The sequence below is a fragment of the Rhea americana genome, unplaced genomic scaffold, assembly GCF_003343005.1.
Source record: "Rhea americana isolate MKP2758 unplaced genomic scaffold, rheAme1 scaffold_10, whole genome shotgun sequence".
Classification (NCBI taxonomy): Eukaryota; Metazoa; Chordata; class Aves; order Rheiformes; family Rheidae; genus Rhea; species Rhea americana.
This window is the reverse complement of record NW_028185039.1, coordinates 9171062-9194802: the sequence shown is the minus strand read 5'-3', so window position 1 is coordinate 9194802 and position 23741 is coordinate 9171062. Positions and strand designations below refer to the sequence as shown.

General features: G+C 39.6%; 3 protein-coding genes across 4 annotated transcripts in view; 1 reads left to right on the top strand and 2 right to left on the bottom strand.

Moving 5' to 3' along the window:
* TMEM186 (transmembrane protein 186) overlaps positions 1 to 10846 on the bottom strand; it is a 14489-nt gene extending 3643 nt beyond the window's left edge. Inside the window, exon 1 of the mRNA XM_085303400.1 lies at positions 10756 to 10846. Within this exon, the coding sequence (XP_085159526.1) occupies positions 10756 to 10761 (6 nt within the window). The 5' untranslated portion in view covers positions 10762 to 10846. The remainder of the gene's footprint in view (positions 1 to 10755) is intronic.
* On the top strand, positions 7 to 9149 carry PMM2 (phosphomannomutase 2). The gene is made up of 8 exons (XM_085303390.1): positions 7 to 93; positions 318 to 429; positions 1483 to 1559; positions 2465 to 2556; positions 3325 to 3424; positions 4383 to 4458; positions 5553 to 5668; positions 7590 to 9149. Exons 1-8 carry the CDS (start codon positions 25 to 27, stop codon positions 7692 to 7694), a joined length of 747 nt encoding a protein of 248 aa, XP_085159516.1. The 5' UTR covers positions 7 to 24; the 3' UTR covers positions 7695 to 9149.
* Positions 10847 to 10904: 58 nt separating the features above from the next.
* Positions 10905 to 23741, bottom strand: part of CARHSP1 (calcium regulated heat stable protein 1) — a 79744-nt gene continuing 66907 nt past the window's right edge. For both annotated transcript variants that reach the window (XM_085303410.1, XM_085303418.1), the window contains one exon: positions 10905 to 12386. In XM_085303410.1, coding sequence (XP_085159536.1) covers positions 12224 to 12386 — 163 coding nt within the window. In that variant the 3' untranslated portion in view covers positions 10905 to 12223. The remainder of the gene's footprint in view (positions 12387 to 23741) is intronic.

Sequence of the window (23741 nt, the reverse complement as noted above, 5' to 3'; positions counted from 1 at the left end):
CCTTCCCGCCGTGCCCCGGGCGCCATGGCGGCGGCGCGGAGCGGCGCGCTCTGCCTCTTCGACGTGGACGGGACCCTCACGGCGCCGCGGCAGGCGAGTGCGGCGGCGGGGGGACGCGGCCCTGCTCTCCCTTCTTTTCCCTTCCCTTCCTTCCCCTACCCTGCCCTGCCCTGCGCCTCCGGGGGCTGGGCGGGGCGCCTGCCCCGGCGCGTCGCGGGCGAGCTGGGAGCGGCTGCGTCCTCCGGGGAGGCCTCGCTAACGCCCGCGGAGCTCCGCGCGGCGCGGCGCGGGCGCTGATCGCGCTGCTGCTTTTCCAGAAAATCACGGCGGAAATGGCGGCGTTCGTGCAGAAGCTGCGCCAGAAGGTGAGAGTGGGCGTTGTAGGCGGCTCAGATTTCGAGAAGATCAAGGAGCAGCTTGGTGACGACGGTAAGGAGGGGACCGAGGCAGCGCCGGGCGCCGAAGAGCTTCAGAGGCGCCTCTGAAGGTTAAATATTAACCCCGTTAGCCCTTGCTTCAAACTCGCCGTTCMTTATTTTTGTTGTGTTGCACTCAATTCGTGGAAAGTTATTTATAGTCGTTTAGAAACTGCATTTGCATTTTACAGCTATTTAGGTATCTCTTTAGAGAATTGTTACTAACCACGTAATTCAGACTCTGTAGGCGTTAGGAAGGCGTTTGAACGTTGTCCTTTTAAAACTGAGTCGTGTCCATAACGTGTACACATACAGGCTACTCGGTTGTCTAGCTTATCCCTGAGGGACCTGATTTTGTTAGCTGTGGGGTTACCAGGGAGAGACAGGCTCCTCTTTGAGAGGCATTTGCCTTTCTCCATGAAAATCACGATGGTAACATAACGGTCTTGACATAACTGATGCCACTAATCGCCTTCCCTAATGCACATGTCAGAATTTGTTTGGCCTAAAAGCAGTCTCCAGCAAGCACTCTTACCTTGCAGTGTAGTAAGATTCTCACAACTCCTAGTCATCGAATGTGGTTGGTCATCTAGTGTACCATCAAAAAAAAATAATAACAGCTCTAAAATTGTAGTATTTTATTTGTTCTCTAGCCAGGCTGTGTGCCAGGTTTTTGCAATATTTAAGGTATTTAGCACTTCTTATATTTAAGTGCAAAAATCCTGCATTTGTGGGAGAGGAAGAGCCTTCAAACAAAGTATAAATAATTTAACTGAAAGACCTCAATATGATTTGAGATGCATGCTAATCTCGCTGAGAGAAATGAGTGGCTTTGATCTTGCGTTCAGTGTGATGCTGCTAAATCTTCCATGTTTTATAATCTAACGTTTACTGTATTTTAAGATATTTAATCAGAGAATCAGTAAGGTTGGAAGGGACCTCTGGAGATCATCTATTCCAACCCCCCTGCTCAAGCAGGGTCACCTAGAGCATATATAAGATCTTCCATAAAAATAGAGTGTTTTAGAGGAAAATTATAAATTACTACCTTTTTGTTTGGTTTTAGTGGTTGAAAAATTTGACTACGTTTTTCCAGAAAACGGTCTTGTAGCATACAAAGATGGCAAATTCTTGAGCAAGCAGGTATGTTTGAAATTTTCAGTGAAGTGGAATTTTCTAACCAAGATTTTGCTTTCTTGCCACAGTGCAGTCTTCTGTAATCACCCTCCTAGTTAAGGCTGACATTGCTGCTATTGTTATACATTATTTCTGCAACAAATCGTTCATTTGGCTCTCTGATATGTGCAGTGATGAGCTTCACCTTAAGCCTTCTTGTCTGGGATGTTCTCAAAACCAAAAGTTGTTTGGAGCGGAGACTGTCTGGCCAAATGAGAACAGTGAAATTTTTTCCATAGGAAATGAGGCTGGGGTGTCTGCTCCCAGAGTTTCTATGGAAGATAGGATGTCATAGCTGATCACCATTAGCCTTAGGGTTCAGCAAGTTCATTTTATCTCCTGTAGTTGCTCTTTAGGATTAATTCAAGAGTGTATGTTCTGATACGCTGTGTAAGCTAGAAGTAAATGCTCTAAATGAACAAAAATGTACAACTGATTCTAGATCCCTAATCACTTTCATTGTATCTGTGTAACTAACGGAAATTAAAAAAAAAAAAAAAGAGAGAAAAAGAAAAGACCCTGATTGGTGCAGTGGTTTCCAATTTATTGGGTTAATGATCTCTATTTCTTCATGCTTGGCTACAGTAGACATTAACTGTGACTTTTCATTTAGATCTTCTGTTTCTGGCCCATACTGTCTACAGGTGCCTGTATGGAACATGTTAAATGAGAATATGTTGCTACAGTTTAAAAAGTAAAATAAGGGGAGCCTTTAGTCAGTATCATGTGTGTGTCAGCTGAGTTATTTCTTGAAGGCTTGTTTCTTTCTGGTATTAACCGTATTTGAGTATCTAGTATCTGTGTTCTCTGCATGACCTATTTTTAGAATCTCTGATTCTGAAGCCTTGGTTAAATCATGTTTCTTCTGTTAGAACATTCAGGGTCACTTGGGTGAGGACATACTTCAAGATGTAATCAACTACTGCCTGAGTTACATTGCAAAGATTAAACTGCCAAAGAAAAGGTATGTGCATACATGCATCTCAGTGTCGCCACATTCTCTGAATTAGTGTTGAGCATCAATGTATAAAGCAGACTGTTAGTTCAGCAGAAAATAAATAATTTGTGTTTTAGGAACACTGTATTTGAAACAAACAGAGAGCAGTCCACGCATACAAAGACAAGCTCCCATCAGGAGCAGGTGAAAAAGGATTACAAGATGTATTTTTATTCGAAGGTATTCCCAGAACTTTGTTTTCTCTTTCTGAATTTTGATGGACAAGACTTTCTGTAGGATTAGAAATCTTGATTGTTTTCACTTAAGGAAGGAAGGAATATTCCCTTGGTATGTTTGGAATTCAGCAGCACAGTGRTTTCCAGAGAATAGAAGTTTGCAGTAAGATCAGCTCTATGTGATACTTGAGGGTGCAACTGCTTAAGATATTAACACGTACTTTCTGTGAGGCTAGCTCAAAGCTCTAAATTTTGTCCTTTCAGCCAAGAGTTAAAGATTGACCTCCCAGGGTATGAAAGTTAGATGGACAGGATGCTTCAGTTGACTTTTAAAACCTGAAGTCAGTAAGGCAATGCTGAGGCTGCTACATGGACATAAAAGTCTGAAAGATTCCTTGGTGCCAGAGATGCTGATGTTTTTTCATGTATACAATGAGAGGCTGAAAGAGACCTCTGATTCCCATGATCTTTAGAATTAAATGGAACCTCACTGTGATACTTAGTATTTCAAGCTATTTTTCATCTATTTTCTGTCTTGCTAATCAATTCTTTTTTTCAGGGGTACTTTTATTGAGTTCCGAAATGGGATGTTAAATGTGTCCCCCATTGGAAGAAGCTGCAGCCAGGAAGAACGCATTGAGTTCTATGAACTTGATAAGGTGAGTTATAAATCTTGAAAATATAGACTCTTCTGAGAGACGCAGTTATGATCAGGTTATGATTTTAAGAAAACATTTGCACTTCGTCGGATTTTTATTTTAATTCTTTCTGTGTAGTTGAACAAACTTCTTAGTTCAGGCTTCAGGAAATACATGCAATAGTACAGTGATTTGCAGGAAGGGTAGGTTTGGTTCATTTGTTTCTTCAGTATTCTATGCAGAGTACTGAATGTCTACACAAATCTTTCTGAAAAGCCCTGTCAGACACTCCTTATCTGGAATGTCTATCAGTATCAGGTTTTTTTATCTGTTCACAGCAATAAAACTACTCCTTTCCTTGTCAAATCTTTTAAGCCTTTTAAAGTAAAATTTAAAAACCTTGACCAAACTATTCATCTTTTATCCCCTTGTACATCGCTAATTATGCAAGGTTGAAATGAATTTGAGCCACTCTACCTAAGTTCTGTTCCCTCCTACACCATAATATTTTTTTTATCTGATACAAAAACTGAACTCTAACTCCCCAAAATTGATCTTTGACTGTGACTCAGTTAATAGAAGTCTAAGCGCATATAAGCCCAAGGCAGTCTGTAAATATCATTTTTGGAGTATATGGCACTTTCTGTGCCACTTATGACTCTTTCTGTGCCTCAGTTTCCCCTGCTGTAAAATTCAGTTTTAGCAGGAGATAGGCATACTTCATTAGTATTTTAAGATTTTGAAATAGCAATGTGAATATCAGAGTGTGTGTGTCGAGTTTTTTTTTATATATATAAGTTGTTAACAGATTAATGTAGAAATACTCTCAACATATGTTAAATATTAATGGAGTAGACCTATATCACACTAGTCCTAGTACTTGGACCTTTGTATATTTTCAGTGTTCTCTCTTTTTTTTCCCAAATCACTAAAGTAACACAGCACATAACTGATGCTTTTTTTTTTTCTCTCTTAACAGAAGGAACACATAAGAGAGAAATTTGTAGCTGATTTACAAAGAGAATTTGCAGGAAAAGGCCTCACATTTTCTATAGGTATCACATTTTAAAGAATTTCACTTAAAATCATTTAATTTAAATTATATTTTTAAAAAATCATATCCTCTCATAGATATGACATAACCTCTCATTTGTATGACAGTTATCACTATGGGGGTGGTTGCAGGCACTGCCTGCAAGATTAAGCTTTTTTTTTCCTTTTAGGCTTTCATTTAGTACATTTTAATTGAAATCTACCAACAAAGAGAACTTCATAGCTTGTCATTAGTTGATTGTCTTTTAATGTCAGTTATGTGACAGATTCTGCTCATTTTCAAAACATACTACATACTTCGGATTAATCAGAGTTGTTTCTACTAACCAATTTTGATCAAAAATGCTATACTAGTACAGTTCCAAGTAGCCCTTTCTTTTTTCAGTTCTGTAGCTGCAGTGTGGGAGGAAGAAGAAGAAATCCAAACGCAAATGCAAGTTTAAAGAAACTGACACTTTTTCAGTCTTTGATATTTAAAAAAGTCTTTTGGGAAACTGATTTAATCTCAAGTCAGGGTTGGTAGTAATAAAATTGAAATTGTTGTTTGTTGGGCTTTGTTTAAAAGGCTGATTGTCTCCTTTTTCTATTTTGAAAGCTTTAAAAAGTCTTTTATATAAAAGACAAAAAAAATATGAAATAACCCTATCTATAGTGTTAAAAAAAAAAAGCAGTAAAAGTAGTTCGTGTCTGATCCAGACAGAACATACAGATTAATTTCTCAGTAGTTAGAGGGTAAGAACGCTATGATATAGCACTGGCTACATTCAGTCATGTAGCTTCTTTTCAAAAATCAAAGTTTAAGTGTAATATAATTTTAAAAAATGATCCAGTTTGAGAGTTTTGATAGATTTGCAGGCAATACTATTTGGATTCCTAAACTGAACAAGCTAAAACTCCTTTACATTTGTCTAATGGTTAGTAAATAATCTGTAAATCACAGAATTGTAATAACTGATACCCTATAAACTACTTCCTAGAATTCTAAGACTTAACTGCAGTTTAGCATAACATTTTTGTGGCTTTTTCTTCCTCATTTGTTCTCTTCTTCACAAATGTGTTATAATAAAGCAATTTGCTTGGTTTGTATCTATCTTAGGAGGCCAGATAAGCTTTGACGTGTTTCCAGATGGCTGGGATAAGAGGTACTGCTTAGGAATTGTTGCCAAAGATGAATACAAGACAATTCATTTCTTTGGAGATAAGACTATGCCAGTGAGTATATTGTTTAGTATATACTTTTCAGAGCTTCTACTTTAAAGTACAAGCCACATAGGTTCTAATCAGGTGACTTATGAAACAAAGGCAGAACGTAAGTGAGAACACGCAGCTGGCTCTCTTTCGTTGACTGTGCAGTATTGCTCAATCTAACGCTGAGAGATTGCCTGTGCAATGCTGAYGGGCATAATGTTGAGTGATTGCCATAAGCAGAGATTTCTGTTCTCTTCTCTGAAGTGAACGCAGTGTTCTTCATAAGGTTAATTTTGGAATGTATTTTTAAATTCTGTAATTATGTTAAAAACCTAGGTGGCTTGACTTAATAAAAGTGATTATGCTGTGCGCTAGTTGATGGTAGTTTGATAGATGTTTCTTGTTGGCTGGTGATTAAACATACTCATTTTTCCATTGAATTTGATACTCTTTCTTTGTTAACCACTATATCTGTCTCTACATTCAGGAAATGAAATTATCCCTGTCCCTAATTGAAGGCTTCTGCAGGGTTCAGAGGCTTTTGAATACTGAGCAGAGAACTGACTAGGGCTACCCAWAGGGAACTGCAGGTTCAAGGCCCCGGTTGAAATTCAGGCTGTTTGAACACAGCCAAGGGACTGTTACCAGTTCCTTTGAGAACAGGCTAAGTTTTATAAGAAAAAGAAAAGCTTTAAATTCTTTTTCCCTTGACATTGGCTGCAAAAGCAATTATCTGTCCCTCTGGCAATGGTTCCAAACCTTGTAATTGGCAATGCAGCATTTTCAGTGTTTTGAGGTAGTAAAAGTTGCTGTTGACTCGCTGAAAAGCAGGGTGGCACACAAGTGACACAAAAAGTAGGTACACTGTTTCCTGAAGTACATTGACTTCTTTCAAGGATCTCTGCTTTTGCAGGTGGCTCCTTTGTTCACTGAGCTAGCTGTGAAAGAACCTTTTGTCATTCCCTTGTGATTAGTAACCAATTACAAATGTCATGTCAAACTCATGGCTGGCAAGAACAAAACAGGAACAACAATGTTAACACTGGTTTAGCTGAAAAGAGAGGAAATAAGCTGGAAGGAAAAGGATAATGCAGATGACTTACAAATACCGTGTGCTGGTTCCATTTTCTGTAACAAGTTTTACTCCTTAATATTAACAAGTAAATAATTAAAAATCAATACTGCTCTCCTATATGAGAGTAATAACATAGCTAAACTTCTACTGCAAGGTCTTTGCTTTCACTACCAGTTCTAACATCCAGGCCAGGAGCTACCTCATGATAGTGTTTGTGGTGTTCTGCGGAAGTTTCAGCACGGGTGTGCTACAAAGAGATGTGAAATCTCAGAACTATATTAACTTGGTGATTTGCAGTTTTTAGCTTTTCAGACGACAGCATCTCAGATGTGATGATACGGTATCTCCTGCAGTTTACAAGAGTTACTGTCTCTCTCAGAAAATAACCTGAAGGGAAATGTAAGACTGATCTTCTGTAACTTTTAGAATAAGACATGCTCCTACCCTGCAAATTCTGTTTAATTGTGCTAGCTACTTTTCTGTTTACGAAAAAGAACATAGGATGCTGCTTGTTGCGTATCCTATTAGAAAGACAGGAAAGACTCTTTCATCAGTTTCTTCTGACTAGTAATTGGTTCCAAATGTAATATCCAAAATTCAGTCAGCAAGATAACAGTACTGATATCTGGCAGCAATGACCTAAATAATATAGTAACAACCACTAGTTAAATTGAACTTTGGTTTCAGTTTGACTAAGGAGGCTGCTTTGAAGGTGTCCTCCAGGTAGTTCATTAGCAGCCCTTTTAAGTCTGAGGTCAATTCAGCTTCTTTTCAGAATTGCCTTTGTGCCCTCTCCCAACTGACTGTATGCTGAGCTAAATAACATTAAATCCTTTTCTGCTTTTTTTTTTCCCCCTCTTCTGTTTACAGGGAGGGAATGACTATGAAATTTTCACAGACTCCAGAACAGAAGGCCACAGCGTCACATCACCACAAGATACAAGAAAAATCTGTGAAGAGCTGTTTTTTAAATGACTCTCTCTTTTTTTCTTTTTTTGATGTTACACTTACTTACAAAATAGACAGCCTAGTAACTCAAAACATCTTGCTTCATTCTGTATTATCTTTCATAATTGGTCATAAATAGCAAGTACTTTGTGGATCAGTCATTACTAAAAGRAAGTGTTCTTTGTGAGCAGAACCTTCCTGATAGAATACAGCAGAGTTTGTTTGGGACCATCCTTTCACAGTTTCCATTGGCACAGGTACTTTGTTTTCCTTTGGGCAGGTTGTTTTTTGTGTCAGCAGTCCAAAAGACTTTTATGGTGTCTCATCTATTTTCCTGTGAAGTGTTACTTTGGGAACAGTGATCCACTTTAACCAGAAACATCTAGTTTTCTGAGAAGATTAACTCATTCCTCCTCTACCATCAGCACAAGCTCCTTCAATGTAGACTAACTACTAGCTTGGGCTAAAACTGAGGGTATGTTGTACTTAAGAACATAACATAGTTTGACTGCTTACTTTTGTGTTTAAATCTACAGAAGCCCTGGAAATGAAAAAGTGATAGCTTTATTAATGCATAGTCTAAGATATGCTTGACAGTATAAAATGCTTTACAATCCTGTATATGGAAGGATGTAGAACTGTGGCTTTCAATTCTGTTGTCCTTGGGGTTTTWTTTTCTTTTTTTTTGAAAAGTAACTAGTAGACTTCTGTGGTTTCTGTGGTTTCCTTAGCTAACTAAGCATTTCGGAGGAGTGAGGGATGTGGGGGAATTCTGTCTATATGTGATTTATGGCTGTCTTACAATTGGCCTGCAATGTTTTATGCCTAGTTTTTATTTTAAAGCTTCTATTTAAAGATGATGAAAGTTTTAGAGAATTTTTGAATATACTTTGTGCTAAAAATATGAAATATCTGTCATCTGGAATTTTCTTCTTGATGAATAAAAAAGATGGGTTTTCCTTCCTTTTGGGGTGGGAAAGCAGAACTGAGCCTAAAGTCCCCTGACCTCATGCATGTTGCAGTGCACAGTCAGAAGGGGTATTGACTCCACAATCACTGGAAAGGCTAGACCAACTGGTACTAGGGTTACCTGTCAAAATAATTGTGGTGCCAATCCACAGTACAATTAACAGTACCTTTGCTGTTTGCAGACCTTTTTTTTTAAATCAACAATAAAAAACTGTTATTAAGCAAACTTGAATGTAGTAGCAAAATACATTTTTGTTGCTAATTTAATTTCTGTTTTCTTGGTAAGATTTTAACAGGTGAAATTTTAGTGCTAAGATAAACAAAAATACATTTCAATCAAGATAAAAGTTCAGCATGACAATCATTGTTAATACTACTTTCCTTATCTGACAATAGGAATTGTGTGTGAACAATTTACTTTTAGTAAATTTTTCATAAGAAAATGAGATTTATATTTTCCTTTTCTATTTCAAACAACTTACTTATTTTGACAAATAAAATATGCAGACTAGAGTTGGTTGTAGTTATGTTGCCTGTCTGTACAATTAAATGATTGACCTGAATCCTTCCAATTTCAGGTTTGGATAATACTTATACAGTTAAAAGTAAACCACATTTTGTACACAAAATCCCCAAAGGGCAAACACACAAGGCGAGAGGGGCATTCCTCTCCTTTTTTATCTTAGCCTTTTAATGTTTCTCATGTGCCTACTTCCATGGCACATGGCCTCAGCAATGTTTATCCTCRCTGAATTTAAAGTACAAGAAACTTACTTAATGAAAGCAAACTTTGGACCAGGAAAGATCTTTTTAAAGTTGGCCATATTTTAGTAGCTCTGTATGTGTGTGCACATGTGTATGTGCACATGCATATGTGATGCATCTCATTATTTGATTACTTGCTGCATGGATGTTTCTTGTATTTGCAGAAACTTACCTATGCAAAACATCCTGCACAGGACCAAATCCAAATTTGTTCTCAAACTCAGATACAACAGGGTATATACAAATGCCTGCATACATTCACATCTTAAAATTTACCCTGCTCTTCATTCTTGAATAGCCATTGCTAATAGCTAAGGTTTATCATCTTCTGCCTCTCATGCAAGTTGCTGACAGATGAGAAGCAAATAACCTGCCTCTTAAAAAAAAAAAAAAACACAGTTCCTTTTTTCCGTCTTACTGCTCCCTCCCGAAACCAAGTGCTGGTGCAAAATAAACTCATTTATGCTAAAAAGTTATAGAAGACCCTGCATTATGCTCATCAGCTTGGTTCAGTTTTTGTTTTGTTTTGTTTTTTTAAATAGTGACTGTCAATGCTTCCTATCTATCTGTTTTTGTTAGTATAAGTTTAAAAAAACCTCAGCAGGCACAACCCTTCCTGCTTTCAGCAGCATCCACCTGCAGCCTGGCTGCAGCTTTGTTAAACCTTGGCTGCTCTGTGCTGTTCGAAATGATTTAGCTGTCCCCTTCCAAAATGATTGTTCTGACCTTCCTGGCCCAAGTTTTAGTTGAAACAACCAGGCTATTTATCTTCTCTGTTCCCCCTACTATAACATGTTTATATCAATAATATCTAATACAAAATAATACCTAATAAAAATGTATTTACATATATACTACTATAATATTTAAATAATATTTATACTATACACTTACACATGAAACAAGTATATATTATTTTTATAGAATTACTATATAGTAGAATATGTTGTTATATATTTACTATGTAATATATTAATGTAGAATATATACTCTATACTATTATAAGTAGCTAAAAAACCCATAAAATTACCTCCAAATTGTTCTGTTAATGCAAATCAGTTGATATTACAAAGCTTTTTTTGATACTTTTGGGTATCATACAGGTGTACATATGCAGGTACCTACTGCCTCCTCCATCTTTAATACTAATCATCTTAATACAGTTTGTGGAGAGGAGACTGAAAACGCTTATCTTTAAAGCATTATAATGTTATTTATTGTAAAATCAGCATGTAGTACTCCACAAGCTGGGCAGTGTTAAACCCACCACTAGAAAGTCTTAGGTGAAAAAAAAATCTATAGCGTAATACTGATGCACCTTAAGGTAAAATAAACTATTACAGTAATTACTAACCTTCATACATTTGTGTTCTCTGCAAGTCTTGGAACAGACGGTCTTCTGCTGTGAAAGAGAGTCTTAAGATATTTCATGATACTGCAAGGGCTGATAATATTGCAAACAGGCAACTGAAAATACACTGTTCCATGCAACTAACAGAAGAGTTTCATGCCAACATTTTTTTATTTTTTTTATTTGCAAAGTCAATAAAAATCCACTGTTAGGAACATAATAGAGAAAAAATGCTTCATTTGGAAAAATGTATGGAAGGCAGGTGGGAACAGAACTAATATMGTTGCACTAGTTTGACTAAATAGAATCTTGCAGGCAGAGAAGGGAGTCGCAGCAAGGGTGAGCATATCACATCCTACCAAACAAGCTTTTCAGGGAAATAGAGCTGCAGAATCTACTTTAACAGAACAGCTGAACCTACTAAATAACTTGTACAGCTTTTTACATACGGTCATCTGAACAGCATAAAACTTGCTTTTCAGAAATACAGTTTTTTTGCTCCCCCCTTCTCCAAGTGAAAATATAGCGGCAGACATGCATCAACCATATGCAATCAATGGTCATCTTCAGATTTTTGTAAATTCCAGCACAGTCAGAGCCTATTAAGTATTCACTACTCTACTGCCTTCTACTGCTTAGCTTGAAGCTACCAAGTGTGTTTTTTTGTATCATTATTTTTAAGTACTGGCCTATAAAAATCTGTTGCTAATCAACCAACAAGGCACCAAAATAAATTCACAAACAATCCAGGTTTTAAAAAAACCCACAATATTTCACACGTATGCAGACAAGTAATTTGAAAACATTGCACCTGAAGGGTAACCAGTTGTTGCTGCCAGAACTGTCAGAGTGTAACAACTAGATAGAGATTTTCTATTGTGTGGCAGTTACTCGGAATATCATCTATGATGAAAACAAATTGCTGCAATGAATCTCTCTCTCAGGCCAACATATTCAGGCACTGTTATCAGCAATAAGGCTGCATGTGCTAGCACTCCCCAAAACACTGCTCATGCACCTACAGTGCCTTTGAGCCATGTCACCACTGCCATGGCTCTAGAAAAGCTTTCATTCAAATCTCTCCCTAATTCGCTTGGGCATTTACTGGAACCAGTTCACAAGACTAAAAGAAAAAACAAACAAACAAAAAAAAACTAACAAAAACACCCCAACCCTCTCCCTCCCCCTCCAAAAGCACACAAACTAGGTCTCTTTAAAATAAGTTTTGTAAACACATTAATRTATATATATATATATAGATAGATAGATTTTTTTCCATTAACATTTGAACTGTTTTATTTTTTAAGTATCAAGCCAGCTGTAAAAACAGCAATTTTGGTCTGCTTCTGCCTTATTGACAATCTATTCTTTGTTCCTACACAATATGTAGAATATTCATAGGTCAGGTTCGTTGAGAGCCAGTTCCCCACACACGTAGTGTCTGCAGTGGCAGCGCTCCATACCGAATACCTTAGGAACTGATGACGTGCCCCGACCAGGTCTCGTGTTTGGTTCCAGGAGCTAGATGGGTAATGACCACTTCCACAGCCTGAAGCTTCTCGTTCTTAGGGGGAATGGTGCACATCTTGTAGGTGACTTCATCGCCTGCCACAGGAACATATTCGCCTTCAATACTGTGGAGGGGGAGCTTCAGTTACTCAGAAGTCATGTGAACACTCTTACTATTTCACAACTTATTCTACATTTTTATCATAACAAATATCACATGTGCTCCAGATACTTCAGGTTTTATTAGAGCTTACCAGCCGCCCAAAGTTGAGGCTGATTTTGGCTATCTTGCCACAAAATCATATCCAATCACCAGAACACTAGAAACAGTACCACATACAACCCATCCCCCGCCCAAGCTCTTATGTACCTTAAAAAATTAAACAGCTTAACCTGATCTGGGGCAACACTTCTTYGAACCGTACAACGCCTTCTGGCACAGAAATATTACATTCCTACAATCGTTTACTCTCTGGCAGCACTAGAGGGCAGAGTTTATGCTGTTTAGCAATTTGGTACCTAGGGCAAGCTTTCAGGCGAAGCTAAAAGTGAACAGAAATTGTAATTTGTCCCATGGGAAATTCAGAAGAAAAGTTATTGTTTAGTAACTGATCGTATCAATATCATATTGCAAATCCTACCATATCTAAATACAAATCTAAAATCTGTAATGAGGAGTTAAAAGCACTCTCAGGGCTTGTGGCTTGAAACATGCTCTTCAGACCCTCTTTCTCTGAGCTGAACTCCTCTGTCAGAGCTGCCTGAGACTGCACGGCTCAGAGACCCAAGAGCGCCAATCCTCCTCAGAGCAGTGCATGGGAAATGGAAATTCAAATTGAAAGCAGGAAAAAATATTTACAGAGAAGCCAAGATAAGGCCTCCTTCATCAGATCTGACAGTCCTTTCCTTCTCCCACCCAGCCTGCCCTAACTGACCTTTATTTACCTCCAAAGCCTCCAGGCCAATCTGTCAACCCAGCCCTGCATCACACTGGGCTTGCTGCATTCAACCTCCCCATCTCTAGACTCCTGCTCTGGCTGCCCTCTTCCATTATTGCATTTCTAGCAGGTTTAAGACTCCTTCAGATAGGAAGGGGTTGCACATCCACGAGCTACTGTCCTCTAAGGGCAGAGGTACATTTACCTTTCTCCCTGCCAAAGGACTACGCCACCATGCTCTGCAGCTGAAGCTCTGGTTTGGAAACAGCATTCCAAGCAAGCATGAGAAGATGATAGTTGTACTGCCACAGATCCTGACAAATGGTCATGGAGCCCCAACAGGAGACACAGGAGATGGTCAAACCACAAGTTAAAGTGGGAACACCTCATGGAGGAGTGACAATGCTTCTCCCACTACAATCTCCTGAATGCCAAACACACCGATGGATTTGATCCTGGTAAAACAACACCCTCATTGCCACAGGGGCCTTTTATTCTTTGTCAAATACTGATCGCTGCAAACCACTGACAGTAATAAAAGCTGAGAGTCGTATGCCAGCAGAAGACAGAACAGCGGGCCTTCCTCCCGGCTGGCCTCCGAGTTCTGACAGGGCACTGGAGGGAGTTTCAGCCACAGACAAGTCACAGGTTTTGCTATGTCAAAGGCTGAGCACACATCTCATGCTGCTGCATGGTACAGCTCTGTTAGCAAAGCCGATGTGCAGACAAAGTTAAGAGACAGTCCTGAGGAGAAGCACTCATTTGTTGTTTGTGACACTTGTATTAGCTGGTACCTGAAAAGCTAGTGTTGAACTCAGCAGACTTGGAGACTTGTTAAGAACAGTGGGAATATTCTAGGAACCAACAGCCAACCGAATGCAGCCAAGCCCCCACAGCCGTCCTCGGTCTCTGTGATACAAACTCGCTATGAATCAGCTTTCCGTAAAGAGAGGAATCAGGTACCATCAACTTGGAGACCACAACAAAAAATCGGCACTAGAGATAAAAGTGTAAATGAGCACTTCTGCACTCTGCTGACCATAGGCCATCACAGATGGCAGCTATGATTGYGTGCAATGCTGCTATAGTGCACTGAACTGACAACTTCATTCAGCTGAACAGGCCAAAACTCAAGATCGTTGCTACTTGCACTAAAAGCACATTGCCATTAGCAGCGACTTACAACACAATCTTTGCATGATTGTGGTAACACCGAACAATCCTAACGCCTTTCAGCAGAAGACACTGCTGCACAGGCATTTGATATATACACAGGAATACAGGACTAGTAAAACACAGTGACCAGAAACACCATTTCACAAGTCAGATCTAGTGAAAAGTCTATGTTGGCTCAGGCACAGCTGGGCTGTTGGACAAAATGTAATGAAACATTTTTCTTCATATGGCTTTGAGCACTCAGACCAGCTGCAGACAATGTTTTAGAGAACAGGARCAGATCAGTTATGCAGAGCTGGAACTAAAGTAGGGTCTGTTCCTGAAATTATGGCCACCCACTCTACAGCCCAAAGTATTGCCTTCARATTCCTACACAGAGGAGGAATACACACAGGGCGCTGTGAACTCAAAGTCACTGCTTCACAGGCATCAAACAAAACGGATGCCCTACCCAGGAAGCTGTTGTTTGGCTGAAACGTCTTTTTCATGAACAGGAATCTTATGTATTCTATAAAACCTTCTGTAAAACAGGATGAGATGCATTTAAGGATGTGAACATTGGAAATCTGCAAAAGACATCAGTAAGTAACATTAATGTAGAAGGAAAGTGGCTTCTCACTGTCTCTTGAAGCACAAAAGCCATGCCAATACACAAAGGCAGTTTTTTAAGCATTTAATATTCAAGCGAGGAACAAATACAGGTTAAGTGCTAAAAATGATGGGGGTTTTTGTTGTGGTGATGTTTGTTTAAAATTGAAATATAAATACATACAAGGATGTGTCCTGGTAAGGGCTCGTAAGTGTTCTGGTAACCAAAAGGGTCCTGCTTTTCCAAGGAATCAGAAAGTGACTTGGTATAAATCCGGAAATGGTATACCTAATGTATGACAGGCTGGGTGTCAGGGAAAGGAGAAGCAAAGGAGCAGACTGAAGGACATGTTCTCAGTCATCATTGTCTAGCCACCGCATCCCCGGGCAACCATTAGACCATTGGTTGTGGTATCATCTATGGTCCCTGGTCTGCACAGAAAATAAAAAGCCTGCATTAACTCATTAAAAAGCCATTTGCCGACCCAAACCTCTTAAATTTGAATTATCAGGTTAATTACTCCTGTTCCTTGTGCCAAAAAGGCCAAATTAGCCCTAAAATCTATACAATGCTAAAGACATATTTTTCTCCACCATAAAGCACTTCCAGACTGAAAACTATGCTGATAGGATTGTATCCTTTCTCGTTTTCTCACCTTACACAAACTGACACTGCAAAAGACTGAGGCTTGTGATAAAACTTCATTCACCCCCCACAAGGCTTCTTCTCCAATCCCCTAGTTTGTCTTATTTATTTTCTCGCTTCTTGACATGAGCTTAACCGAGCAAAACCAGGACTATTCTTTAAACAGCTGCAAGAAAAGGCTCTGGACACACAAGCAGATTTCATATCCTGTGGTCAGCCTTCAGTCTTGTCTACCACAGACCCRATACTCTTTTCTTTCCTGCAGCTTTCTGACTACCACACTTGGTGGCTACCAAGTACGGACTATTAACTCATTGCCCCCAATGTTTATGAAAACAAGTGGACAAAGGTCTTAGTTTGCAGCCTGATTAAACTTGCTTGTGAACAACGTTCTTATCACAGTGTTTGTCCACCAAAGGGCAGTTACTTCCGCTGGTTCTGGAAACAGTGACACTGGATAGATACACACTTGTTTCAGCACTCTTATCACTAAATGAGGTAGAAGCAGGAACATCCAGCTTGCACAGTATTTTTGGTGGTGTCAAGACAGAAGAATATAATGACACTTGAAAGGTGTTGAGGCTGCTGCTGAGTCAAAGTAAGATACAGCACAGGATGACAGAGCCCTGTGCAAGGGGGGAAGATCCTGCAGGAGTAAGAAACTGCCATTTCTTCAAAGCAGGTAAGCAGCAATCTCAAAGTGATTCACTCTGCAACAGTCACATTATACACAATACACGTTACCTGCATCACTTAGTAGAAGTAGTTAAATATGGAAATCTTTTCTGACCTTATGTAGTGATTAAATATTTTTAAGATTATTAAGATCAGCTAAGATCATAGATRATCATCATTTAGATCACCTACATATAAATTAAATGTTGATCTAAAAATGAACATGGAGATTTTCACGGCTACTTAAGAGATTAGTATGCATATTCCCATTCAATGTAACTGATATCTATGCATCTAAGAACTTCAAGAGATTTCAACAAATTGAACTAAAAAAAAAGGAAATGTTTTCCTGATGCCAGTGTAAGAGACACACAATAGAATTTGCTTTAGATTATCCAGCAACTCCCTTTTCCCAGCTCAGTGCCAATTTGGTACAGTGGAGCATTTTATCCTGCACTATTTTTAGGGAACTGGGAGGTTATTAGGAAATTACCTAAATAAGGAATGTTCTAGTTCTTTCTTCTCACAGCTGCTATTCATATTCCAAAGCTCTAGTTAAGCCTCCTGGGACAAAGACTAAGTCAAATGGAAACATTCAGGAGGAGAGTTTTTCATGAACTCAGAGCCTATCTGGTCAACAAGCCCACAACAGATTGCACTGCATAGCTGCTTCTCCAGGCGCAATGAGCTATATTATCTTTTTTTTTTTTTTTTTTTTTTTTTTTTTTWACAGCAGGGCATGACAGAGGAATGAACTAATGAACTACTCTGAATCACTAATCCTAAATGCTGCCACATACAGTCTGAGAGGTAAGGAGACTTTTCAGTTTCATAGTCAGCCAAACCTTACAGAGATGGCTGGCAGGTAAACCAAGAGCACTGCTGCCTCTCACCCACCAGAGATGGGGCTACTCACATTAATGGCTGGGAAAGACAAGTGCAAAAGAGGTCCAAACACTGAGGAAACTCCAGCTATAAATATCCAAGGTCTCTGCTACATGGTTGCCCTGGTCTCTGGGGGCTCTGGCCTGTTCCAAAGAAACCTTTGCTGGGTGCTACCTCATCTAGAATTGAAACTGCACCTCCCTGCCAGTGCCACAGATGCATCTCCCTCTCATGCAACTCTTCAGTGAGATCTCTAGTCATCTTTTTTGCCTCTGTGTTCAGGGACAGGTATGGCTCCACGTTTACTCTCCAGCAGCTAATTCAACCCAAAGCAGTGCACCGTGCCCCAAGAGAAAGACACCAGTGATCATAAAACACGTTTTTTTTAATGGATTTGGACTTCAGTGCAAAATTCCCTCTTGCATGAAGTATAAGTTAGAGAAACAGAAGCTTCTTGTTTCTGCAAGTATCCAACTTGGATTCAGTCACATTAATGTCTACTGTTACGCATCTGGAAACCAAAATCAAAAAGACAGTTATGTTCTGTGCTCATTAACCACAAAGAACCTCCATGCTCAGGCATCTGTAGTATTCTGCACTACCCACTGACTGGTGTGCAGATAGAGTATAAATCTTGGCATTGACCTATTATGGTTTAAATCATCTAGGTGGAGAGCACGAGAGAAACTCTTTCCCTGAGAAACTGCTGTAGCTGCTATTCTATCACAGAAACAAAACATATAGCATGCTGCAAATCTGAGCTTTTCTCATGGTGTGCAGCGATATAGATTCTGAGGAGGTTTTGTTACAAGGCAATCATGAATTTAGCAAGCTGGCATTCCTGCATGCATTGATAAAACATAACAGTTTTCTGAGCCAACTGAGAAAGGGGGGGGGGGAAATCCTTTGGAAAACCCTATCCGTGATTTAAACCCCTCCCAAATAAAAACTGATATTCTGCTACCTCTCCTCCCTCCACAGAAATTATCTCAAACACTTCAACAGACACAGCAGAGCATTAGAACAGGATCATGTCAGGAAGGGGAATGTGCAGCCTTAAAGCAGACAAGTCATCCAGTGCCTGAAGTATTTTGAAGGAAATTAGAAAACTCAAATTTGCCTTCTCAGCAGCCTCAAAGCATTAGGCTGAGGCCAGCAGTAGCTGTTTGRCTGCTTCTTCATGAAACCAAGCAGAGAGGCCAGAAAGGTTCTTTCCCTCAGTTCGGTTTCAGCTCTCAGTTTGTTTCTAATCATGAATTAATTTCTAATCCACGTTGTTATGCCCCATTAGGAGAACAGCAGCTCAGAAAAGCCAGAAGAAGAGATGTCTGTATCTATGCTTTGTATCGAACATAGCGATCTGGCAGAAAACCAAAAGAAAGAGAGGCGTGTGAAAACAAGCTCTCTCTACGGACACGAAGAGTCCAGACAGACTGTCTCCTTGAGGAAGTGGGACAGTGGCTGGCCATAGCTAGGTTCCTCCATACGGGAAGAGCTGGCTCACAGCAAGTCTCCAGCATGACCAGAAACCCAAGTGCAACAGAATAGGACTGTACCCCACTGGGACTTCCACTAAGAAATCACTACTATCTCGTTCAGTATTCCTACATTACAAACATTATAAGCATAATTCTTCCTGAAATCACAATACAGTGTGTAAGGAAATGACAGCAAACTTGGGATTTCTCCAGGGACCCAAAGGTACTGTGGGTCAAAGCAGAGGAAAAAAATATATATAGTGCCAGTTCTACAACATCACTGTTATATATGGGGTCAGGAAACTTCAGCCTGAAGGACAGTCTGAAAGTCTCTCTGCAATGCAGCATTTTTCCCTTCAGAGCCAAGCACAAGCAAACTGCAGAAAACCCACAAGCATTGCACATGCTTTTTCTGTTCCATGAAATGGCTGCTTTTGCAGAAGAAAACTCTTAAATTAATGACTACACTTTTTTTTCCCCACTCCCTTTTTTTTTTTGGTCATTGCTCTCTGGTGAACTATCTCTTTGTCTTGCCTTTGCAAGTAGACAGGCTGCAGGACAAATCCTAGTTTGTTATGCAAAGGCTTGGAGGGTAAATGAGTCTTCTATGTGTGCTCACTCCCAAATAGGCAGAGGAGTGGGACTCGTACCTCCTGCTCAGAGGCACACTCTGATCTACCACCACCATTGCAGACACACCGAAACCCTTCCTTCAACCCACGACCCATGCTCTCAGGTCTCTCCTCTGGAAGGGGTAAGAATATATACCATTCCCCCGCACTAAGGTTTGGGGAACCTCTGAACAGTCAGACTGTAAGCCTTTCCTCTTGTCTCCACTATCATTAGACCATCAGCTACCAGGAAATATGCCACTTTTACAGGAAGAACAGATGGAGAATGAAGAATTAAACTGAAGCCACAGAAGCTGTTACATTTCAGAACCAGCCGAAATGCTAAGTGTTTTAAGAGTTGAGTGCTATTCCAGCAATGAAACACCAGCAGCAGAGATACTGAGGAGGAGACAAAGTCTGTTCTAAGCCTCGATGTTACAATAGCACCATCAATTCTGTGACAGTGGATCAGGATAAAGGTGGTAGAAATGAAAGCCTTAACAGTATGTGTCATTATTAATGAACTAATTAGAGACTTTTATAATGTTTCTTTAGGCAAATTCATTTTCCTGCGCTTCCAGCTTCCCAAACACATTAGCTTGAATTAAAATCTTAGAGACTCTTCCATCTCCATGCTTGCTAGCTAGAGTTTTATATTCTTTACTAGTACACACATTTTATTTTCAGTTCTGAAGAAGGGCAAAGTATTAAAGTCTCATAACACTCAATGAGCCAGAACATCTTCCTGGTACAACTATTTGTATCAACCAGAAAATACTTCCAATAAACACAAGAGAGCAGAAATCAACGTTATTCACACAAGTGCAGAAAAAAGAGCAGTAACCTCCCATCCTGTGGATCATGCCTTTGGCTTGGCTGCAGAGAAGTGACGCTTTTCTCCCCAGACTAGACCAAGCATCTGTCCACACTGTAGCCTGCAGCTACGAAGTGCAGCTCAGGTGGAGGTGTGGGAGCTAGCTTTAAACTCTGCATGCGAAGTGCTGACAGTGCTGCAGTTGTGGTGACAGGTTTTCAGCCACAGATGCTTCACCCAGAGTCCCAAGAAGCCTCTCATGATGCCTGTCAGGAAACCACCTCTGCCAGCACTATCTGTCACCAGAACTGCCACCACTCCTCCAACGGTTATGAATGGCATCAGGGTGGCTCATGAACGGAAGAGCTACCACCTGCCCACTGCCTACACCACTGCTTCAAACAACCTCCACAGACCGCTCTAGCCAGTCTATACAATTTTGCTCATTAGTATCTAGTCAGACAGAGCAAACAAGAAACTGATTCCGCTCCAATGTTATCAAAACCCAATCTGAAACACCTCTTCCCTGCAGCCATAGGAGCCGTGTGTTAAAATGAACAAAGCACCACAAGCACAGACAAAAACTATTCTAGAGACACCCTTAGTCTGTATGCCAAACTGAAGTTTTCTAGACTTTGTATTTACCCACACCTGACATGTCCAACTTAATAATGCAACGTTTCTGAAAATTCTGTTCGTAAGCCACATCCACATGACAGAAGAACTGTACCCAGTTTAAATTCCAGTTCAGATGCTAAAATCGAAAATTTTGCAGATAACAAGTGAAGGAGCTTTTAGAAGCCACATATATTTCACATTATTTTTAGACTAATGCTCACTTACAAAACAGAACCTCCATATTAAGTGTTATTAACTTCCCATTTATTTTTGTAAGACATATGAAAAAGACATCCCATTTTATGGACATATGAAAAATATTTTCATTAAATGCCTTACCATTCCCCACAACTTAAGGGAAAGGAACTTGATTTTTTATATTAAAATTTTAGGTTTAAAATTATATTAGTCTGCAGACTGGTCACTGATACTCAAAAAATTCACTAGTCGTAACAGATGAGACTGCTCATCTCTTTATTCATCACTATATTACAAAAATCCAAATTGGAATACTTTTATCTAAGTTCCTGAAATTCTAGGTCTCAGAAAGAACTGATACAGCTCAAACAATCCCCTTTCATTTCACAAGTCGATGTCTGTACTACACAGAGTCAATGAACAGATTGATAGCTCAAACTCACATCCAGGTTTACCTGAGTAAAGAAGTTGAACAAATATGTAAAAAAGGGACCTCATGATAAACATAGGCAACATCTTGAAAGTCACCCTACCTACACAAGAGCCATTAAAGTCCTCCTGAACCACAATGATTTGGTTACAGGATGCTGCTGTAATAAACAATTCCCATTAATAGAGATCAGTTTCTAATCCACASTGAAATAAGCTGAAATGTAAGATATTATTAATTCATCTTTCCAGTGCTGCCTCGCATCAGAACTAAGACAATGATATCATCACTCTGTAGGACTAAAAGCTATTTCCAACTACTTGAAATACACTCAGAGTAATTAAAGAACACAATGTGCTGAAATCTTCAGTACCTTAATAATAGCACTTTTTACTAATAGGTTGAGGCAGAAACATCACTTATTTTTAATTTAAGCTCTGCAAATGTACCTACACAGGAAGCATTTAAAATAATGGCCTAGTCCTGGTTCAATACAAAAAAAATCCTGTTGACTTCAAAAGGAGCAGAATTGAGCCTAAAATAATTGTTTTACTAAAGCATATCCTTCAGTCCTACAAAATCATGAGCTAAACTTGTAAAAGTATTTCTGCAAGTGCAAGGAAAATGGTCTTCAAACATATAAATGATAGTCTATAAAGAGGAAAGCTATCATTTTTCTGCTATGGAGATGGAAAGAGAAGCAGTGAAGGGCTGAAGTGAAAGCAAGGGAAATGTAGGTTAAACATCAGAAAAGACTTTCTAAGAGCAAGGACTGTTAATCATGGGAGGAGACTGCTTAGGCAGGCAGTAGCTCTCCATCACATGAATTTGTTGGGTAAAGCATCTGCCAGGAATGACATGGGCACTGCTGATTCCACCACTCACTAGGGATGGAGTAGAAGAAGTCCCCTCCAATCATCTTTCTGGTGCAAATTTAAGATGGCAGCTCTACTTAATTGCAAGCAGCCCTACTGCAGAGAAAGCACAGCCACTCCACTTCATACAGCACAATACGCTGAGACGGTCAGATTCCCACTTGCGGGAGCCTTAGATTGAAATGAAACAGTTAAAAACGAAGAGAGGCAGCACAAAGTGGCAGAGTGCATGCAGCGCCCTGATCACTGAAGCTGCAGTCTCAGCTGTAGGCACTACTGAAGTGTCAAATGGTGGCTTTAGGTTCAGCAGGATCTGAAACAAAGAGGAATCACTACCAGGGACAGGGGGCTGCGCCAGGGAGCAGTCCCAGGGTGGGAAAACACTACTGTTAGTGATGGGCATTTGCAGAAGAACACGCCTGGCATGGCTGAGCACAAGTGAAAGTAAACAAACAACTTAGCGTGTATTAGCAAAATAACTGTGGTTACCCCATAAACTTCTACCACCATACATGTTCTTGAAAACATGGAGGAGAGAGGAGCTCCAAGTTATTCTGGAAACAGAGAATGTACATTTGTATTAGATGAAAGAAGAAGAGGGTATTAAATAACTTTTCTTAGGGTTGAACGCTTTTAAATCTGACCACTCCACCACACACTCCTAGGAGTCCTAAAAACCTTTGGCTTGCCAATGTTTGTAATAGAGTAACATTTCAGAAGACCAGAAGAAGGCCAGTGCGCTACCTCTCAAAGAGCAAGGAGGGAGAAGTCAGGAACCAACCAGCTAGTTACTTTGAAAACACTTGAAAAAAAAAAAAAAAAAAAAAAAGAGAGAGATTCTATCAATAAAGAAGTAAAATACAATTAATGTCAGTCAACATATAAATTAAATCTGTCAAAGTTACTGGAGGAAGCTATACATGTGAGTAACTAGGGCAACATGAATAACTTGGGTAAGGCTTTTGTTGACTTTCTACTGATTAACACTCCAAACAACAAATTAGGATTACAGCTTCAAAATCGTATAAAATAAATGGACTGAAAACTGATCGAGTGATAGATCTAAAAGAGGTTACTCTGGGATAAACATTAAGCAATCTTAACACAGGTCTACAGAGATCAGTTCCACAATTCCTGGTGGTCAACACCTCATCAATATGGAAACAAATATAATATTGTCTACTAAGCTTTGCAGTTTGGCAGAGCAATAAATAACGAAGACAGTGCAGTGCAGTCAGGTGAGAGTGATCTGCACCTTTTGGCAAGTCAGGTCTATTCAAATAAAACATGCTATAATGCAACCAAGTATGAAGTCATATATCTCCAAACAAGGAATGCAAACATTGCTGCCAGCGGATGACAGACTGCATCTGGGACTACACCAGTGCACTGACACTGCAAAGGATACAGAGGTCAAAGCAGATAAGCAACTCAGCAAAAGACATGGGACGAGAAGGGCTAATGTGATTATGGGATGTATAAAAGGATAAACAGGAGGAATATGAAGGAGATTTTATCTCTATATAATGAAAGGAAGTGTACCACTCT